Consider the following 21,398-nt stretch of genomic DNA (forward strand, 5'->3'; position numbering starts at 1 on the left):
TACAGGCCCATTTTGTTACGCGTAAGTGGAAGGGCATGCAGCAACACATCAACCAGTTGTTCCTTGCACAGGTGCCTTAGAATGTAAATAAAGCGATCTTTTTTGGATACATTGGTGTTTTTGGACATTAGATAGTTTGGACTTAATTACGTTCCCCGTAGAGTCTAAATTGTTGGTCGTCGACTGTATCTGTGTCAGGTCACCTGATGGTGATGGCCACTGTACTCCTAGCCTTTCGTCACAAGAAGATGTCGCATTTGTGTTTGGCAGACGCAGGAACGGCATTGCAATGCGGCGGCTCTTGGCCTGCTTAAAGCGTTGACACTCTTTTATGATGTCCTGTACTCTCACAATTTTTGCACATGAGCAGGTTAAAAGCATCATCAGTGATGCCCTTCAGTACATGCCCAACCTTGTCTGACTCAGCCATATCGCTGTCGGCCTTACGGCACAAAGCGAGCACGTCCTGGATGTAAGAGACATATGATTCTGTGGACGTTTGGGTGTGGGTCGCTAGTTCTCTCTTAGCGGTGCTGTTCCGCCTGAGGGGGTGGCTGAAAAGTCCCTCAGCTTCTGTTTGCATGTGCCCCAGTCGTTAAGCTTTTCCTCGTGGCTGTCATACCACACCTTTGCCGTGCCTTGTAGGTGGAAGACCAAGTTAGCCAACATAGTCGTCAGATACCATATGTTGTGGGCACTTATATGCTCATATGTGGTGATCCAGTCTTCCACGTCGAGGTGGTTTTTTCATTTATTTATTTATTCATACTGCAGGCCAACATACTGGCCCATGCAGGAGGGGTAATACAGTTGACAAGGTAATAACAATGTAACAAAGATAATAAAAAAAATGTATATATAAACAGTGCATGAAAATGATGCATCCCATAGCCACGTTACAAAAATCACAATGCTTCCCTTAGCACAGTAACTACAACAAAATAATCGCACATTTGAATTTATATGTGGATCAAAACGCTGTGCCAAACAACAATCGGACACTAAACATAACTAAATACAGGAAATTTCACATATGAAAACGAGAAAAATAGTGAAAAAAATTGTGTTTATGTTTGTGTTATCTTATGTGAAAAATAGTTTTCGAACGCATTTGTGAAGTTCCCCGATTGAAGTACTTCAACAGGGAGAGAATTCCATTCGTTTATAGTACGCGGATAAAAACTATTCATGTGAGATTTTGTTTTAGCAAATAATGGCGTAAGGGAAAAGTTGTGTCTATGTCTTGTTTTTCGTGCATTAAGAGGCGTTACATATTGAGGTATTTGAAGCCCGATTTTTTCATTTATGATGTTATGTAAAAACTGGAGACGACTAACTTTACGCCTGTGTTCTAGTGAAGAGATTTTATTCCTAAGCATTAGCAAGGACGGGAAATCCTCTCTTTTATATTTTCCAAAGATAAATCTAACGGGCTTCCTTTGTACACGTTCCAAATTCATGATCTCCTTTTTGGTATGAGGATCCCATACAACCGCTGCGTATTCAAGTTTCGATCGCACGAATGTGTTGTATGCTAAAATTCTTGTGTTTACCGGTGCCTTTTTAAGTTTCCTTTTCAAGAACCATAATTTCCGTAACGCTGCTGAACATGTAAGGGAAATATGGTCTGACCAGGAGAATCTGTTAGTGAATGTGACGCCTAGGTATTTGTATTGTTCAACTTCAGCTATTTTTGTGTCATTTAGATATAGGCAAATATACTAGGTTCCTTTTTCCTTGTTACTCGCAGCAAGACTGTTTTATGTACATTTAATGCCATTCCCCAAAGTTTGCACCAATGGAAATTGCCATGACCGATTTCTGCAAGCATGCGTGATCGTTTCGTGAAGCGATTTTTTTAAATATGACACAGTCATCCGCAAATAGATTGACATGCACATCATCGGGGATTGCATCTATTATATCATTAATATAGATAAAAAATAAAAGGGGTCCTAATACGCTGCCTTGCGGTACGCCTGAAGTTACCTGACGGACACTTGAGGAACATTTATTAATTTCTACGAACTGCTGCCTGTGTCGGAGATAGGCTTGGATCCATGATATAATATTTAATGGAAGACCAATGCACTCAAGCTTGTAGATTAATTTTCCGTGGGGTACCTTATCGAACGCTTTGCTAAAATCTAAAAAGAGCATGTCAACTTGTCCAGATGAGTCAAGTACTTCAGAGATTTCATGAACGACTGACACAAGCTGAGTTGAAGTCGATAATCCCTTTCTGAACCCATGCTGTAGTAGGGATAGGACATTGTGATCTGTCAAATACTGACGAATAAAGCCTGCAACAATGTGCTCTAATAATTTGCTGCATGTGCTTGTAATGGAAACAGGACGATAATTTGACACTGTGAGGTGATCGCCCTTTTTATGAATTGGGACAACTCTTGCCTTATGCCAATCTGATGGTATCCTTGCTAAATGTAAGGATAATTTCAAAAAATCTGTTAAGAATACACATATCTGTTCCGCATACCTTCATAAAAATGCATTCGGAAGCTTGTCAGGGCCTACAGATTTCCTAACGTTGATATTAAGGAGCATTTCCAAGACACCTTCTCGGGAAATCGTTATATCATGCAAGACAGACCTATTTGTATTGGACCGTTCGAAATCATCTAGGTCCGAGAATACACTGCCGAAGTAAGCATTAAAATGCTCAGCAATTATGTGGGCGTCTTCAATAATTTTATCATTAATGTTCATGTTATATTCTGCCTCTTTTGACTGACTTAAATAGCGCCAAAACTTTTGTGGAGCATTTGAAATGAAATCAGCAAGACTATGACTGAAGAATCTTTCTCGCGCAGCTTCCACTTTTCCCAATAATTCATTTTTTAATTGTGTGACTTGCGAACTCCTTGTTTTTTTATGTTTTCGTTTCATTCTTTTCAGCTTCCACCTAGTTTGGATGATATCTCTGTTGATCCAAGGGTTTGATGGATGTTTCTTGACCTCCTTCAATAGAACAAATCTTTCAATACAATAAGTAACAGTCTCCCTGAACCTTTGCCATGAAAGCTCGACATCATCCTGGACAATGTTAAGGTGCAAGTCCAAGTAATCAATAATCGATTCTTCATCTGCTTTAGCATAATCCCTAATCTGCATGTCTTTTCGGGGTAGTCTGACATTATTCATGGTCATCGATGACGAAAAAGAAATCAGTTTGTGGTCGGAAATGCCAGTTTCAATTTCGACGGTTCCTTCACCAAAAACTTCGCTCAGGAATAAGAGGTCAAGAATATTCCCTCCCCGAGTACATACACTGACAACCTGCTGAAGACTGAAAGTTAGCATGATATCAATGAGTAAGTCAGAGGAAAGACTGCGTCCATAGCTCCAATTTTGCCATTCTGTTTGTGGGAGATTAAAATCACCAGTAATTATTAAGTTTTTTCCTCTATATTTCAAAAGGTGATTGTATAACTGCTGCATAAAGTGATCATCAGCATTTGGTGTCCGATACACAGAACATAATATGAATGGCACACCCCAAACGGAGACACTCAAAAACAAACTTTCATGATTATCTATCTGATCTAATTCCCTTACAACAACACTCTTCTTTGCAATAACTGCGACACCACCACCTCGGGAGGACCTATCTTTTCTAAACAGCTGGTGGTTTGGCGAAACGAGTTCATCATCATGTACCCCGTCGTGCAAGCAAGTTTCTGATATAACACGCACATGAGGATCGTATACTAGTAAAATATCTTGCAGTTTCTCTATTTTGTTGACTATACTTTGGGCATTTAGTGAAAGCAGCCGAAACTGCTTCGACTGTGACTGCTAGTTGGTGTGGTTTGGTCGCAATTCTGCGCTCTCTTTTTTTCTTTGCAATGAGCTTCCGTGTGGGCTGTACGTCATCCCAAAAGAACAAGTCGTCATCAATGCGAATCTTATCATGAATAAGCCTAACTTTTCTTCCGTTGTCTGTTTCTTCTTTTGCACTGCTCCAAAGCAGATGGCGCTTGCGCAGCGTGTCTGCACAATAATCGTTTTGCAACGATATGCCTGTTCCCTTCAGTTTGCGTGCGTTTTTCAAGAGCGCTTGTTTTTCAGAATAATCCTGTAAGAATGCAATGACTGGCCTTCGTGTCGGTGCGTTCCCAAGTCTGTGAATTCGCGCCACAGATGTACAGTTTATTCCTAACTTATCTTGAAAGACATCCCGGACAACCTTATTCCGCAGTACCGCTTCTGTTTCATTCGGATCCTCAGAAATTCCAAAAACTACCAAATTTGAACGGCGGCTGCGGTTTTCCAAATCAATAAGTTTTTCTTGTTGTGTTTTAAGTATTTCCTGTACTGCAGTCACAGTCGCATTTGCTTCTTCGTTCTCGTGGTTTTTTGCTTTTAATTCAATCATACTGCCTTCCAAGTTGTTTAAACGCTTTTCAAAACCATGTATCGCTTTCTCCGTTGACTCAAGGCATTCTTTCAAGGAAGCAATGTCTTCTCTAATTGCCTGTTGGCCACTTATTAATGACTGGAACATTTCCTCGACGGTTGGACCCGGGTTCTCTTCTATATCGCCACTTACTAAGAGCTTGCAAGAATTCAAACATTCATATGCAATACTCATACATACAAGTGGGCATGGCAGTACAATCAGAAATCTGTCATCACTGCATATTGTATTATTGTAAATAACCTGTACAAGAAGAATGAGACGCATAGTCAGCGATGTGCGCCTTGTGCTTTCGCCGTGCCCACTGGCAAGTCCATCGTTTGGTGCTGCCTTTATAGGAGTTGAATCCGCTGACGTCAGGAACCCGTGACCTGTAATCGCTGCATCATCCGTGTATGAAGGGACGCATGCAGCTTCACCGTCGATGTCGCATGTTGTCTCTGTTGTACACGGCTTGACTGAAGGCGCAGTAAAGGAGCTGGCGGATGACAGGAACAAAGCCTGTACAAGAAGAACGAGACGCATAGTCAGCGATGTGCGCCTTGCGTTTTCGCGGTGCCCACTCTCGGTGCTGCAGAACGTTCCTGGATTCCTCGGCTGAGCCAGCACAACCGTCGGGGTTGTAGGCGATTATGTGGGCCGTGCCATAACGGGTCCTGTTCCATCTGTCATGTTGTCCAGTCCGAGGTGACGACCACTGCGGAGCTCCATTGTTGTTTCTTGTGGGTACTCAGTACCCCTGCCAATTTGTTACATTGCAGAAGTCGCATATGAAGATATATTTAAAATATTTACGAGAGAGACAACGATGGATAAGCAAGAGGGCTGTCGAAACCGATTCTACCTGTACATGTCAAATCGTCTTCTGACTGGCGCCACTCTTGGTTGCGCTGTAACAATATTGATACAATGCTAACGCATAACCGTCTCAGCAGTCATTGTGAGATATGTTCTGCCACAATTTTTTTTATTACTGCCTTCGATGGCAACGTAGGAAAAGCCAAAACATCAAAATCTCAGGGACCAGTTTGATGAAGGTAGCAGTGCATACACCTGTCCTATTGTGTTGTGTGCTAGCATGTGGAGTGATGCTCTCTTATGGGCTCTTGATATAGCCGCTGGTGCACTCGCGCTCCTGGTGGACTGCTCGCCTGTTTCGGAAGCTGCATTGAGCCATCATCACTTGCTTTTGTTGACCACACTGTGGTTGTAAGCAACAGCTCTATGCTCATTAAAAAAAAAAAAAAGGTTGAAGTCGCATGCATACAGAAAGCAAAGCACAAGGCTTCTACCACGCGAACTGACTTTCACAATTTTACAACCATCCCCATTTGCAATCCCCATTTGCTCTCTGATCCACACCGCTCTCTTCCTGTCTCTTAGCGTTATGCTTAACATTTTTCATTCCATCGCTCTTCGGCAGTCCTTAACTTGTTATCGAGCTTCTTTGTTAATCTACAAGTTTCTGCTCCATATGTTAGTACTGGTAGAAGGCAGTGATTGTACTTTTTTCTTTTCAACGGCAGTGGTAAGCTCCCAGTCAGGATTTGGTAATGCTTGCTATAAGCACTGAAACCCATTTTTATTCTTCTGTAAATTTCCATCTCATGATCAGAGTCCCCTGTGAGTAATTGACCTAGGTAAGCATACCCCTGTACACAGTATACCTTGTTGTAATCACTGCACCCTAGTTGAAGCTCCAGAGCAACCTCCACTATGCCTGTTATCCCGGCTCCAACTTCATTGCAATGGCTATCCATCAAATGGCCACACCCGTAGTGAAGAAATCTGTGTGAGCAGGGCGTTATTGCTTTAATATTGTTATGAGCCAATTGTGCTCCGGATGTATAAGAGGATGCTGGAGTGTAGAGCGGACAAGAGGAGGATGAAGTATGGTCTATCGTCCGCCATCTTTGTTGTTGCTGCCCCATTTTTAGTCTCTTTGTACATAGCGTAAACAAACCCCCTTTTCTGTAGATCTCCTCATAACATTTTGGTGGAGTTGCGGGGTACATCACGATCCCATCATGGAACTTTGCAGCGCACATCTTGTGGGCCACTCGACCATGTTGACTGAGAGGCCCACTGATTCAGCTTCAGCTACCACAACACCGATTATCTTGACCCAACTCCGAGATCTTGGCTCCTTCTCCGGCACTGACACCATGGACGTTGAAGACTGGTTAATGGAATACAAATGAGCCAGCAAGAACAGCCAGTGACATGCATCGCGATGCAGTGCACGCCTGCTATGGCCTAGCTAGAATGCACAAAGTGTTACATGAAAAAGCAACCATCTATTGTCAGGTAACATACATCAGCGATGGTGCAGCGAGCTATATTAAAGGTGCCAATACACTTCGACGTGACCCGGTGTGCGCGCGCGCGGTGGTTGCGCTACGTCATGCCAGGTCGGCTACACCGCGTCAGGCGTAAATCCGTCCCCCTACAGTACAACGCCGCGCACCCGCCGCAGCTGGAGTAGCGCATGCGCAGAACACCGTGCCGCTTCGTGCCGCCTGTCGTGGAACATCAAAACAAATCTTTTCGCATGCTTTCTCTGTCGGTAGCGATTGCCACCGCGGACTGGACTGTTGCTCAGCGATGGCACGGACGCAGACACATTCCGCAAAACGAAACATTATTCTCGCTTTGTTGGTACGTCGTCTGCGTCGCACCAACAAACACAGACATAACATACATAACACATAACATAACACAGACATAACACAGACACGTAGCCATTGCCACTCATTTTCATAGCTTCAGTAGCTTTCAGTTCACGAGTGTAATGGTCCCTCAGCCGCTTCCATAGTTTCAGGCAGTCTTCGACTGAAACAGGGAAAACAAGACAAACAGGCACTGCGTGCATAGCATGTCCGGAGACGTATACACACACGTGCGTAGCATTGATGCTCCTGTTGAGAGGCCGGAGTGCATGCATATCTGCTCCCACGTGTTCTTTTCCCGCTCCGCATCCCACTAGTCCATTCTTTTGGTGTCGTAGACACAAGGGTGTTGCTGGACGGCGTCCAGAAACCTTTTGATTTCGGAGTCGCACATGTCAGGCACGCTTTCATGCGAAGAGGTCATCTCGTTCTGGCTCAGCCCGCCGTGTAGCGAGTCTCTACCTTGACGAGAGAGCGTGCTAGGTGCTAACTTGCTCGGCGGGGTCGGCGCGAAATGCAGTCGGTTGCATTCGGCGCTGGACGACGTCCGAGCGCGCTGAATGCCTCCGTTCGCGTCGGCGCCAGATGCCGCCGGACTGTAGAGGGTCGTGTTTTCGCCAACATAACGTCGCCATGACGAGCACGCACGCGCGCGCGCTTTCCTTCGGAGTGTATTGCCCCCTTAAGAATAGGATGCTAACAGTATGAGTTGTGCCACTCCAAGTATAAGTCCGCGAGGTGGATATTTTCTGCTGCCAGGCTTGGGAAGAATCCCTGTGACGATGTGGGTGGACTCTTTAAGTACCAAGCTTCCCTGCACAACCTGAGGTCTGAAAGCACTGCCTCCATTCAGTCGGCACATGAGATGGTCTCCCAAGTTAGCTGCAACCTCAAGAATGTGGCCCTGATCATGCGTCTGCTACAGCCACCGAGGAGCATTGTCAACAGAAGTTGTTGGAATGGAAGTTGATGCCGTGTGTGCCGGGAATTCACTCATGGCATATGTGGATATGTGCCTGCGATCAGTCAAGCAGACGTGCGCTGTCCATTGTGAAAACTGCCACTAGCCAACAGACGGTGATTAAACCCTTTTAAGTACTAACTGCAGAGGACACGCAATTAATTTGTTTAAGCACCACAAGTTGTGTCAAGTTTGTTCTCCCGCATCCCAGAAAACACATTCTCTGTTGTTGCCACAATAAAAAACCCAGGTAAACCTTCCTTCATTTGTGGCAACCGTTGCCTTTTCTTTTTTTAAAAGAGAGTAAATGTTAACAAACTGGAACGAGTCATTGCGGCACTAAAGCCAGCAAACACTGCCTATTTTAGCCCATTTTGTGAATAAAGCAAATGAGGAAACATATTATCGCACGCACGTTGCCCGACATAAGCAGACTTCCTTGTTAAATTTTTTTCAAAAATTGGAAACGGAGTTTTCTTTATTTTACCTTTCTTAAATCAGTTCTTTTTTTGGAAAAGCTTGTTTATTAAACTATATTTTTCTTCTCTTGTGTTTCATGTAGGAAGATAATATATTGCATAAATGTTGCAAAGAGAACATTGTATGTTTGACAGTTTTTTTCAAGTTTCTGTGTGAAATAGATAATGCACCAATATGCATCAAAGTTACAAAATTTTGATGATTTGTGTCATATTTAGGATTTTTTTACATTGTTTTTGTTTGTATACAGCATGAGAAATGCTTGGAACTAATTTACTGTGAAACTTTGAAGCATATTAAAATGGGCAGAAAGGTTTCTCAACATGTCTTTAATTTGCATTTGTGGGGATGCGCGACTCTCGTGCTTTCCCTGATATGTTTTTCCCGCATAGCACGTCTCCTGTAATCCCGCTTCACAGCGTGGCCTGGCGCTCACGGCGGTCGGAGTGGTTGAAGCGCAGTGCGAGAGATGGCGCGAGTGTTGCGCTGCGGCGGGGTTACCTGGGCGCAAGGGAGAACACGCTCTCTCTTTGGCGGGGGTACCGCAAGCAGCTCGGATGTGCCGAGCGTGCGCCGATCCATGCTTCTGTGAGACCGTCTCGCATGGCCACCTTTGAACGTGCCACCGTTCGTGTGACCATACACGCGAATGACGAGGCGTTGGGATCCAGCATGGGGCGAACATATTCGCTCGCTATCCGGTCGCAGTGAGTCGGACTTCTAGATTTGTCGCGCGGCCATCGACATGTTTTGTGGATAGCAACTCGGCTAGCAGTCATTGATCTATGAAAGGTGCAATAAATGCCCTTGTGATTGTTTGCACTACTGTGTTGTCGTTTCTTTGTCCCAAGACATGGGTGAGAGAAACCCACACATTTAGTTCGGCCATGATATCGGAAAATATTGCGGTTAGCAATAGGAGGAAGGTCGTGCTGCCACCTTCAAATATTTCTTTTGGCTTCTTGGCAACGATTTTCGAGAATAGGATTTTCGGTTCAGTGCAGTTTGAATGTTCCTACATGACATAAAATAAACAGACAAAACAAAAATATCAAGTGAACATGCATGTTTGACTTCTTGTGGAATCACCTCCTATATGACCAATGTAAAATGGTGACCGAAGTTTTGGACGCTGCAGGTATATGGTGTCTCGCTCTATTTTATGGCAGTAGCAATTATATGGACACAATAAGTGAATTTCTGCCTTTGCCATGATGTTCCATTAAAGTCCAAGTGGGATAACATTGTTGCTGTGCACTGTATGCTCTAGGTGCAAGTGAAAGCTTGTGGGGTTGAGCCGAGAGAGATGGTGGCTTGATGTGGCAGTGTCTTCTCGCGCTCGCAAAAAAGAAAGGTGGGGAGGGTGCATGGGATTTCTCATGCACGATGGGGGGGAGGGGAGGGGGAGGAGCGGTGGAAGATGTGCACTTGCTAGGAGGCCGGGGGAAGGGAACAAGTTAGTGCGCATCTCTTCTTCTACTCCAGCTGTAGTGGCCGCGCGCATTCTATCATGAAGGTAATTTTCGCTGGTTTTAAAGGCTAGCCAACCTGAGATAGCTGATGGCTTCATGTGCGCTGTGTTCTCGCACGCCTAGTTCACATTGAAGTGAGAGGCAGCACGAAGGGAAATTTGCTCGCCCCTGCTGCCTCTCTTGATCACGCCAGCGCTCTGACAGCAACTGATCTTCCAGCCGGCCCTGAGCTGGTGGCAGTCCTTGTGACGATGGCCGGTCCGCAGGTTGGCCTTCATCGAAAGACAGTTTTTCCCGCAAAACCTGGGCTTCACTTCTATGTGAGAGCGAGGCTTCTCCACAAAGCCATCGCTGAGGAGTGCGTGAAGCTACGGTTGGCCTGTCCCGGCCATCACATCAGAAGATATGCTGAAACTTTCTTGACTTCACCAAGTCACACTGGGCCTGGAGAGCTTTTGGCAGCTTTTCATGCACAAAACTACAGCATGTAAATAGCTGCATAATATAAGTCTTAAGTTTTTCTGTCCACAACGTGCATGGTACGGTAAAAGAGGAGGAGATCTTTAAAGAACTTAATAAGACTGTGTTCGCATACAGCTTGTAGTGGGGCTAGCTAAATTCTGTCACAATTGATAAGAAAAGCATATCAAGATGTAAAGATAAAACCTTATTTCAAATCACAACAGTTGCTGAAGTTGGCATGAAAGTGAATGTTCTTGCATTGCATGATTTACGAGCCTGCCTTCTGTGGAAAAGACGTGGGCATGTATTGTTGTCTGAAACGTGTTGTTTCAGCTGCTAATGTTATGAAGTCACATGCTAATGTTATCGATTGACAGGTAATCCCTTGAATTTTTGAAGGCGATGGAATCTTGAAATTTGTAAATGTGGCGTATTGCATAGCAGTTCAATGGCTTAGCTGCAGCAAAGTTTATATGGTATTTTGAACCTTAGGGCAGAAATAAAGAGTTCTTTAGGCAGAAGGAGCACCCTGAGCCACTACTGTCCAGTTACGAGTGGCTCTAGAGATTCCTCTTTTGTGTCAACTTAAAGGACAATATCAATAAGCTTAGCAGGAAGCTGGAAGAAGCAGCACACCTTGTTCATTACCTGTACATAGAGATAAAAGACTTAGGGCAGAGCTTCAGTTTATTGAGAAGTAAGTGCAAAATTGAAAGTGGGAGCATTTCTGCTGCTGCTCAACGATTAGTGGAGAGGCTAAATATGGACATTTACTTCCCTATTTGTGGCAAGAATCCTAGATAATCTGCACACAATTTTGTGAGCAATTTTCTGTCTTTAATGCTAGGACCACAAATGTTCCAAATTCAAATTAGCTCTGATGTCGATGCATTGCCAGGTTTCTTTCAATTACAAGTAATTAAAAGGTTAAAGTGCAGTGATATGACATCTTCAAGGATGAGTGCAAAGAAGAAAATCTGATCCATATCTTCAATTTACTAGGCTATGAACCGTTCCCAAACTTAAAGCGATTTGCCAATGAGTACATGCCAGTTTTTGGCCCCATGTGTACCTTTGTGAGCAAACTGTCTCCAAAATTAAAAATGAGGAGTAGAAAAACTGGGCTAGTATATCTGACAAACACCTAAGTTCTGTGTTCATTATTGGCCCATCAGGCCTGCTGCCACAGTAGCCTGAAATAATAAAGTCCAAGCGTCGGAGCCACCATTCACGTTTGCCCCTGTATTACGTCTTCTTGGCGGCGGGACGCAATACCCATGCATTCTAAATAGTACATTCTATTTAGTTCTCTGTGTGGCATTTTGCTGTCATGCCATGCTTCCCCATTTGTAAATATGTCAATATTGCAAATAAGTTAATATGCTAATTTGAATGTGAATATTTTCTTCTCTTATGAATTATTTATGCAAGAATGTTACTCCACAATATCTTAAAAGCATTATTAACACATCTTACATTTTTCTTAATCAGCTTCTTCTTTACTATTTTGCAATTTGTATCTGCTCTAATTTGTGCTATTCTGAGTACAGTGTCACATATTGTTATGTTGTAGTGACGGTGAAGAACATGGCAGTGAAAACTGTAAATCACGAAAATAACTCTTTATTGGGTGAACCTGTGCCCAGGAAAGCAAGCAACAGTCAAGCACAACAGTAGCAGCCAGCACAGTTGGCAATCGGCGACATCTGATCAGCAGGTCAAGCGCGTCGGCCCCCACACATAATTTGCCTCCAGTGCACTTGTCGGTACCTGCATTCCATCCAGATAGTTCTACACAATTCGCATAGTGCATACAATCGTATTGCGCAAGGTTCGGTGACAACGGACAATGGATAGAACCATCGATAACATTTGAGAAACTTCCTATACATAGCCTGCATTGAGCGATAACGTTTAGCATTTGTTAGCTGGGGAAAAGTGGTCACCGGACAGTGATAAACAAGTACATGTGTCAGTGGGCCCTCCTTAAAAAGCATCGTCCAACTTCTGCAAACAAACACAAGTGAAAAACAAAAGTACCTATAGTAAAGAAAAACAGCAACAAAAAAAAAACAAAGTCCCGAAGTTCATCAGCAGGCGTAGAGAGGCTTAAGATGCACTACATGGACAACTTCACATCTTGCACGACATCCTGCACGAAATGTCGTCTGGCACGACCTCATAGTCCAGTGCGCCAATATGTCAGATGATCTTTAAGGTCCGAAATAGCGTCGTAAAAGTTTCTTACTAAGTCCTCGTCGGCGTATTGGGGTCCTAACATTGTAGCCAGGCTGGTGCTGCACGTAGTGTTGTTGAAGATTGTAATGCTGGCTGTCTGTCCTTTGCTGGTTCTTGATGCGGACGCGGGTGTTGGTGATTGTGCTGGAGCCTTCGGGAGGTTGTGTGGGGGCTGATGTGCTTGACCCACTGATCAAATTTTTGACGATCACCGACTGCTCACTGCTGTCCTTGTGCTTGGCTGTTGCTTGTATTTCCTGGGCACAGGTTCGCCCAATATGGAGTTAATTTCGTGACTCACAGTTTTTGCTATTGTGTTCTTTATTATCACTACCCCACACCTTCATTGGATATCATGTAGTGTCACACGGTAGCAGCTGTAGTGCACATTATGTTACACTGTAGTTAATGCGTTCGCCCCATGCAGGACACCAACGCGTAATCATGTCTGTGTAGAGTCATGTGAACGGTGATGCATTCAAGCAATTGTGTCCAGCCCAGTGCCTCACTTCTAAGTCTTTTGCGAAATGTTGCTGCGAAGCGTGCTGATGGGTGTGCAACACATTTGCACGTGCTGCCAACCCCAAGCCAAGGAGAAGGTAGCTCGTTCCCATTGCACCCGAGTATCCACGCCGTCAGATGGCAATAGCACTGAAACACTAGTGCCATCTCTATACTATTCGGCGATTACACCGACTACCAGCGGGGTGCATGGCTATATGGCAAAGCCGGATTACAGGAGACATGAAAATCATACGAGAAAAACAACATCAGGGGGTGTGAGAGAGTTGAGCGTCCCCACAATGTGTGATGCACCTGTCTTATCAAAAAACTAGCCCGCAGAATTATGGGGTTTTACAGTATTTTGCAACATATTTATATACAGCTAAGAATGGAAGAGGTGTGTTCCACACACCTCTCACTGCCAGGATGTGCCTCAGATTGACATTGTTGGGATTGTGCTGGGCTGCTGTTTTTAACTCTGTTCGTCTTGCTGTTCGCAAGTAACATCAGAAAAAGCTATTGGTTTATTCACAGCCAGACAGTGGACACCTACAAAATGCATGCAGGAAGTGTAATTAGTCATTTCTTTGCAGGTCTGCCAGGCAGGTTTCAGAGGTGTCAAAAAGTTGAACAGGATACAGTCCATTGTGTTTGACACTGTCTACAACACCAACGAGAACTTGCTCATCTGTGCACCTACTGGTGCTGGCAAGACCAACGTGGCCATGCTTGCCATTCTCCATGAGGTGAAGCAGCACATCAATGGGAGAACACTTAGTGCAAATTTCAAGGTACACACTACTTCTGCCTGATCCAATTGTGCCTCTTGCTATTTGCTTTATTCATTTTTTTTGTTCACCGAGATTGTTAAAAGACCCAAATTACCCAACGTGGTTGCTGAGTGGCTATGGTGTTGGGCTGCTAAGCATGAGGTCGCGGGATCGAATCCCGGCCACGGCGGTCGCATTTCGATGGGGCGAAATGCGAAAACACCCGTGTCTTAGATTTAGGTGCATGTTAAAGAACCCCAGGTGGTCGAAATTCCCAGAGTCTCCCACTACGGCGTGCCTTATAATCAGAATGTGGTTTTGGCACGTAAAACCCCATAATGTTTTAATACACCCAAATTATCCGGCGCTTAATGTTATGCACATTCTTGCTTTTATGCCGATATTCTTGGGGGCCTAAATTTCAGTAAAATAACTATATTGTTGCGTAAGACAGACGACCACAAAAGCAATAACCCAGTGGCTCTCAAACCCCCCCGGCTTTCCAAAGGTGCCGTGGAACCCTTCCTCTCTTGCATTTTACCACTATGCACAGACTCATTATAAGGGCTCTTTAAAGCAACAGAGAAAAAATAAGTGTGTGGAGGGGGGGTGGGTAGGTTCTTGCTGCACGCTCAATACTGTGATACTGTAGCACTGAAATGCAATATGTCTTGAGGGAAGGGAGGCAACGGACCTTCTGGATTTGCCTAACAGAAATAGCATGCTGAAGGGGTTAAACTGCCAATATTGTTATCCGTAGCAACTAGAGTTGACCAGGCAGATGCTTCTGAATTTGGTAGCAACTTTCGGCTTGCGTAACTTTAGAGTTGATTTTCACTCACCTGCTAGAAACTGCGCCCATGAGCGAGCATTGAATGCTCTCAGGGTGGCCGTCGTAGGCCCGCATGTTGCTCCTTGATAAGTCTTGCACACCACTGCTGAGTGGGTCTCTTGCCTATTGCAGACTACTTAAGTGCAGATGTGGCAAATAATGGCTTCGTTTAATCCAAAATGCAATGCAATGTTTCTTCTCTGAATTGATATATTGTGTAAGGGAATGGGGAAAAGCGGGATGCGGTCGGATCCATTTGGCCACTTGCGGAACTCACTGGTGCTGTTCGCGGAGTGAAACCCAGTTTGAGAATTCCTGCAGCAAGGGAATACACATAGATGGCACAGCACTGGTCCTGTCCACTGGAATATCCCGAGAGATAGCCTGCCTAAAACGTAACTCAAATTGAATAACAAGGGGGAGTGGGTTAACTTTCCTTGTGCAATCAAGAAAAGCTGAAAAAAGAAAATTGAAACCTAAAGTTGTGAAGATCTGTTTATATGCCCTTGTTCAGTGTTCCTCAAAACCTTCGCTAGAACAGTTACTATCACTGTCGTATAAAATGTTGACTTTGTCATGTGCATGGTCAGACGAGGCCGGCAGGGAAGCGGAAGAGGGAACCACTGATGGCAGTCTCTCTTAGAGCTCATCGTCTTTGGTCCATTAAGGGTGGTAGATACTTCACAGCACTTGAACAATCGGGCTGCAATTTCAGCAGAGTTTCGCAGGTTGAGTTCCATTAGCTCACTTGCTTGCGGTCCACGCCTAATTGATCGGCGTCTTGCTCACATTGGTGCCAGTTTTCCAGTGTCATTGGAGCACCTCCACTTTCTTTTCAGTTGTGAAGCTTTGTTGCAACCTGATGTCCTTGCTGCCCCATGACAAAAAACAAATTGACCAAGTTTTACATGTTTGGGGATTGCTGAATGTTGTTCACTTATTTCCCGAGGTACCTAGCTTCTGCCAGTGTCACTATTGCAGCAAATGGGAATGAGCCAAAGATGAGTGACCTTCCCAGTCAGCCTTGTTCCTTAATTCCAGTAGTAGCTAACTGACCCCATTGTTTCTGTGGTCACCATTGGTGGTGGAGGTAGTGGTGGTGCCACTACCTTAAGGAATACATGCTGTGTCCAGAGAAAAGAGAAAAAAAAAACTTTATTGCTCAGTTAATCGGAGTTATGGCAGTTCTGGGTGGGGCCGTCAGTCCAGGGCTCCACTGGCTCTTGCGGCTCACTGAGCTTGGTCCAGGAGGGCCAACTGGCTCCCCTGATCCTCGCTTGCGAGTAGTGCCTCCCACTGCCGTAAGAAGTCTGTGATGCTTAGAAAAGGTGAATTGACGTCGCTTGGCCGAGCCGTACATTCCCACATTATGTGGGCCAGCGTGGGTTTTGCGTCGCACCACGGGCAGGTGATGGTGTAATATGTCGGGTGCTTCTTGTGTAAGAGGTTTAGGTGAGGGTATGAATTGGTTTGTATGCGACGCCAGTCTTGGGCTTGTCTTCTATTTAGTTTGCAGTGCAGAGGGCCATAGGTCCATCTCTCCCTCCTCTGATTCTCCAATATGTCGCGCACTGCAGACAGTGGTTCCTCTAGGGTTCTGGCCGCTGCTCGGTCGTCCAGAGACGTATCCCCCTTCCAGACTTAGTATGCTTCACCGCAATATAGCGCTTATTCTTCACCACGTAACACTGCTGTATTGCTGCGAAACTGACTGATGGGAACCGGCATAATACAATGCGCAACCCCTTGGTGTGCTCACCGTGCTTCAAAGCCATTAGCGAGGATGACAAAGACGGAGTTGGGGATATTGCTTACAGTGGCGATTCTCTCCATAAAAAAATTCGCTAACGAATACGATAGTCTCTAATGCAAAACTTGAATGCAGCTTATATGTGTTTTCAGTTCGCATGTCAATATTCTGTATTATGATTATATAGGCACACGGTTTATATTAGGAAGAGAATGCTGTGAGTAGCATGCTTTCTTTCCATACAGACGACGTGCGCTACTCATGCTTTCACTGTACCCTCCTCCTTCACTTTCCTCCTCGCATGCTCTTTCATTTCACACTGCACTCTGTGTTCACTTTCTTCTTTTGCTCTCCATGTTAGCTCAGAATGGAATGCAGGAACGGGCACCTAGGAGCTGCACTCTAAAACATGATACCAAACAGCAGGAAACTTGGTAGCAAATGTCGAAGCAGCTAGGCCTAGCATCGCCATGGTGGCGGCTAGGCTGCGAGCGAATTGGCTCGCGAGGGCACTGGTTCTAATTCTTTGCTTGATGGGCTGTTCCAGCATGCTTGCCTGCATTGCTGCCGATAGTGTTGCAGCTTCTTCTTGCCATATAATGTTAACTGTTAGGGTTAAGTGATGTCAAAATTGTGCCCTTTGTAAAAGGTGCCATGTGAAATCTCTTGTCATGGTAAACGTGGCTACAGGGTTGCTATCCTGGGTGGGCCTATGATTTATGCCTGTGCCGATTTAGGCTCATACCCAGAATGTTGGCCTTGTGCATTGGCATATTGATGTCTATGTTTCTGCTTTGCAGCAGCTAGTCAAGGTGCGAAGGGCTTCTGTTCGAAGACACCTTCTCTGCATTCATAGTAGCTCTGCTAACTTCACCCACCGATTTATTTGTCATAGCATTCTTTTCTATTCTGTCCATCTTCACTCCATTGCAGACTGGTCTCTCGTTGTCACCTCATTGTTTCATTCCTTTGAGGGTTACACTTTTTTATTGCAGATTTAAACTCTTCAGAGTAACTTATTTCGATCAAACACAATTGAAACTTTTTTTTTAAGTGACACTAAAGCGAGAAAACCTATTTAATGCCTGCAGTTTTATTCACAGTTTGTTGTTGAATACATGGGTAAACTAGCATAATTAATTGTTTTACATGTAATAAAATTCACGCTACTTATTATTGTTTTAAATAGGCTTGACATAACTTGGTATCGTATTTTTTAACATTTCATTCTACAGTCAAACTTCTATATATAGAACACGAATATATCTAATTATTGCGTATCTTGAACACTTTCTATATCACCTAAAAAACTCATGCATATTTTATTTTTTATTTCGAACGGGGTCAGACGTAAAATGTATATATAAATCTGCCACCCCGGACCATGTGCATTCTTTGACAGGCGGTAAGGTTTCCCACAACACCCTCGAAAATCATTATTACTTACAGCGTGCACTAAAGACATGGACGAAAAAAAGAGATGAAACATAAGCGCTGTTTCTCTTCTTCGTCCGTGTTTTTAGTGCGCACTGTAATAATAATGCTTAAACGAATGTACACCCTTTGCCACACAACAATATTCATAATCTGTGTTGTTTGTGTTTCCTTTTCTGAAAACTCTGCGCGTGCTACTTTCCTGTTGAGGATGCACTGTCATGCTGATAACATGCATGCTGTTTGTGACTTGGAAGTACCGGGCTTGCAGGGTAAAAAAAAAGGAAATACGGACAAGACAGATGACAATTATTGTTGTGTGGTGAGATACGACCTGAAGCATGTAATTGTGCTTAATATTGTAGCTGCACAAATTGATCGCGCCGAGGGCGCCATTTGAATGTAGCGGCATATGCACGCGGCGGCTTTGACAATGTCAATTCGACAACGTCACGGTGCATTGCGTGCCGCGCTCTGCGAGGACTGGCGGTTTGCATCCACAAACACTCAAGACAGCTCGCGCTCACTAGGCTCACTTAAAGATGCCTTGGCAGACGCCACTCAATACTTTGTTATTGACAGTGTTTCAAAGTGCTTTGATTCATGGACGTGGAGATCGCAGCAGAAGTAGCGGCCAAACGAAGACGCTGCCGAAGTTGATCTTCCAAGCACTGATGTTGCCCCGCTTATGACTTCAAGTGGGGCTGTAATTGCTTTGGCCCCTTTGATAGAGGGCACTGGCCTATTGCTTGTGGATAGTTTAGACTATGTTGAGGACACCATGTTTAAGCATGCGGCTTCCAATAATCAGTAGGCTACACTGCTGCTGCACTTTCAGCGAAATAAATAAATAATTTGTGTGAAGCTTTAACTCTTTCCTTACCACGGCACAAGGCATCGTTCACTGGTAAATGAAGTTTTTGAGTGCGCATTAAAAAAAAACCACTATGCCCCTAGACCTGTGGTGCCATCTCGGTGATTGTATACAAAGTAGAGTTTCCGTTTCTGCATGGTTCACATTTTTGCCGCACGGCGGCGATTTTTAAAGGGCGCGCGAGCTCAAAGGTTGATGAGCTTGAGCGGCACGATGGCATCAACATCCGGAACCCTGCGCGCTTGAAAGATCGCAGTTTCGCGTGATCCCAACAATCCGGTAAGGGTCTTTTGGACTCATCAAGCACAGATGACTCGGACATCAATGTCACGTCGTTGGAGTTCAGCTCAGATGTGGAAGATGCTGCCGATCAGCCGGGAACATCAGCTGCTACCCGCAGGTAAGTTTTGGATTCGCCGTCCGCTTTGCTTATGGATATCTAGAGCTGGTTCAATTGCCGTGTTGGTGTCCAAACTATTATTTTCTTTATTTATAGAGTGTCCACTTCATTTGGGCAAGAAGTGCTTCCACCAGCTCAAAGAAGTGTGGAGTTTCGACCCCAGAGAGATCCAGGCATTGACTTCGGGATGATGCTCCGTAGCAGTCCGAAGCAGCTGTCGCGAGCGCTCGATGTTTTTCGCCTTTTCTTTACGGCTGAGGTCATTCACGCTATTTGTGCAAATACCAACAAGTATGCATGGATGCACATAATCGAGAAACCGACCTACAGCAAGAAGGATGGTTCTTGGAAAGAGGTAACCCCAGCGGAAATGGTGAAGTTCATTGCCCTACTGTTATGCATAGGAGTACTGGAACTGCCGCGGCTGCATTTGTATTGGAGTACATCAAAATTGTTCTCCGGGCTTCTCCTTCCAAACATTATGTCAAGGCGACAATTCACCGGGCTCCTGGCCATGCTGCATATTTCTGACCCAGATACCAACAACGGCGCTGCCGCACAGAAGCTAGACAAGGTGTCCTGGCTTCTTCAGCACACGAACGACTGCTCCGCGTCATTGTTCCAGCCTTATCGTGAAATTTCAGTGGATGAAAGAATGGTAAAATCCAAAGCACGGTCTGGAATTCGGCAATACATTAGAGACAAAGTTGTGAAACGGGGCTAGAAATTAAGGGTTCTTGCGGACCAGAAAGCCGGCTACACCATCCAGTTCATAGTATATACAGGGAAGCGTGAAAAACCTTGTGCCAATGGGCTGGCCTTTGATGTGGTCACTAAGCTTTGCGACAAGTACCTTGATCGTGGGTACATTATCTATATGGACAACTTCCACACTTCGACCTCTCTTCCTGTGAACCTCTTGGAACGCAAGACACTAGCGTGTGGCACAACACGAAAAGATCGCCGAGGATTCCCCACAGAACTGTAAGGCGTCACTTGGGAGAGGAGAGCTAAAAGAGGAGACATCCGCTCGCTGAGAGACAAGGGAGTATTGTATCTTCAATGGAAAGATCGACGTGTTGTGCATATGGTTAGCACTGCACACACAGCTAACTCGCACGTGCTTGCCAAACGGTGAGAAAAGAAGGACGGAAAGTGGCAACAAATCACCATAAAAAAGCCACAGCTCGTTGACAAATATAACGCCGGAATGCTTGGAGTCGATAAATCGAACCAGCTGATTGCCACATGCTTGAGGAAATGCGTCCGCTGGTGGAAAACGTTATTGTTCTACTGCATCGACATCGCAGCTGTGAACAGCTATATTATTTTTCAAGCATATCGCACGCAGCATCCCCAAGCATCTAAGCTTTCTAGGCCTTCTCGATTTGACCAGCTGGCCTTCAGGACAGCGCTGATTGGACAGCTCCTAGAACTAGAGGACACAGCACCAGTTCCTGTCCCTCCCTCGCCAGCTGCACCACGCACAGCTGTACAGCACAAGCCTGAAAGAAAGGACGTCCGCCGAAACTGTAGGAAGTGCTATGAAGAAAAGAAAGTTCAACACAAGACCAATGTGTTCTGTCGCACATGCAATGTGCATTTGTGCTTCACAACGAGAAACTGTTTCAGCGACTGGCACACCAATCTGGCTAAATGAAACATTTGTGGCTCCAAAAGTTATCGAGCTACAACTTTCAATTTTGCTGTGATATTCTGCTAAGGAGTGTTAACTATTTTGTATCTGTTATAAGCTTTATAGAATTTCTTGCTCTGAAAATATAAGCTAATCATTAAACATGTTTGCGGTGAATTTCATTAATTATTTGTGTTTGCAAATTTTTATTACGCATTTTGTTATAACTGCTTTTTTTTCTAAATGTGCTTTTGCAATGTGCATTTAGTACACGCATTTTGGTATATAATATTGTGCTATAAGTTAACCTTTTCCTTGAAAAAAAAAAATCGTAAGTAGGACCAATCAGGAACTTGAATATTTCACTATGCGTCTTGTAATTTTTCGTAACACAAAGATTACTTAATGTATGGGTATAATTTTTTAAAGAAATGTTGCCTAGTGATATACCCACAATTTGTATATTTTTAAGTTTCGC

General features: G+C 44.5%; 1 protein-coding gene across 6 annotated transcripts in view; it reads left to right on the plus strand.

The window, feature by feature from the left end:
- obe (activating signal cointegrator 1 complex subunit obelus) overlaps nucleotides 1–21,398 on the plus strand; it is a 465,382-nt gene that overhangs the window by 70,162 nt on the left and 373,822 nt on the right. For all 6 annotated transcript variants that reach the window (XM_075697239.1, XM_075697242.1, XM_075697241.1 and 3 more), the window contains exon 9: nucleotides 13,818–14,015. In XM_075697239.1, the coding sequence (XP_075553354.1) occupies nucleotides 13,818–14,015 (198 nt within the window). The remainder of the gene's footprint in view (nucleotides 1–13,817; nucleotides 14,016–21,398) is intronic.

This window comes from Dermacentor variabilis, chromosome 6, assembly GCF_050947875.1.
Source record: "Dermacentor variabilis isolate Ectoservices chromosome 6, ASM5094787v1, whole genome shotgun sequence".
Classification (NCBI taxonomy): domain Eukaryota; kingdom Metazoa; phylum Arthropoda; class Arachnida; order Ixodida; family Ixodidae; genus Dermacentor; species Dermacentor variabilis.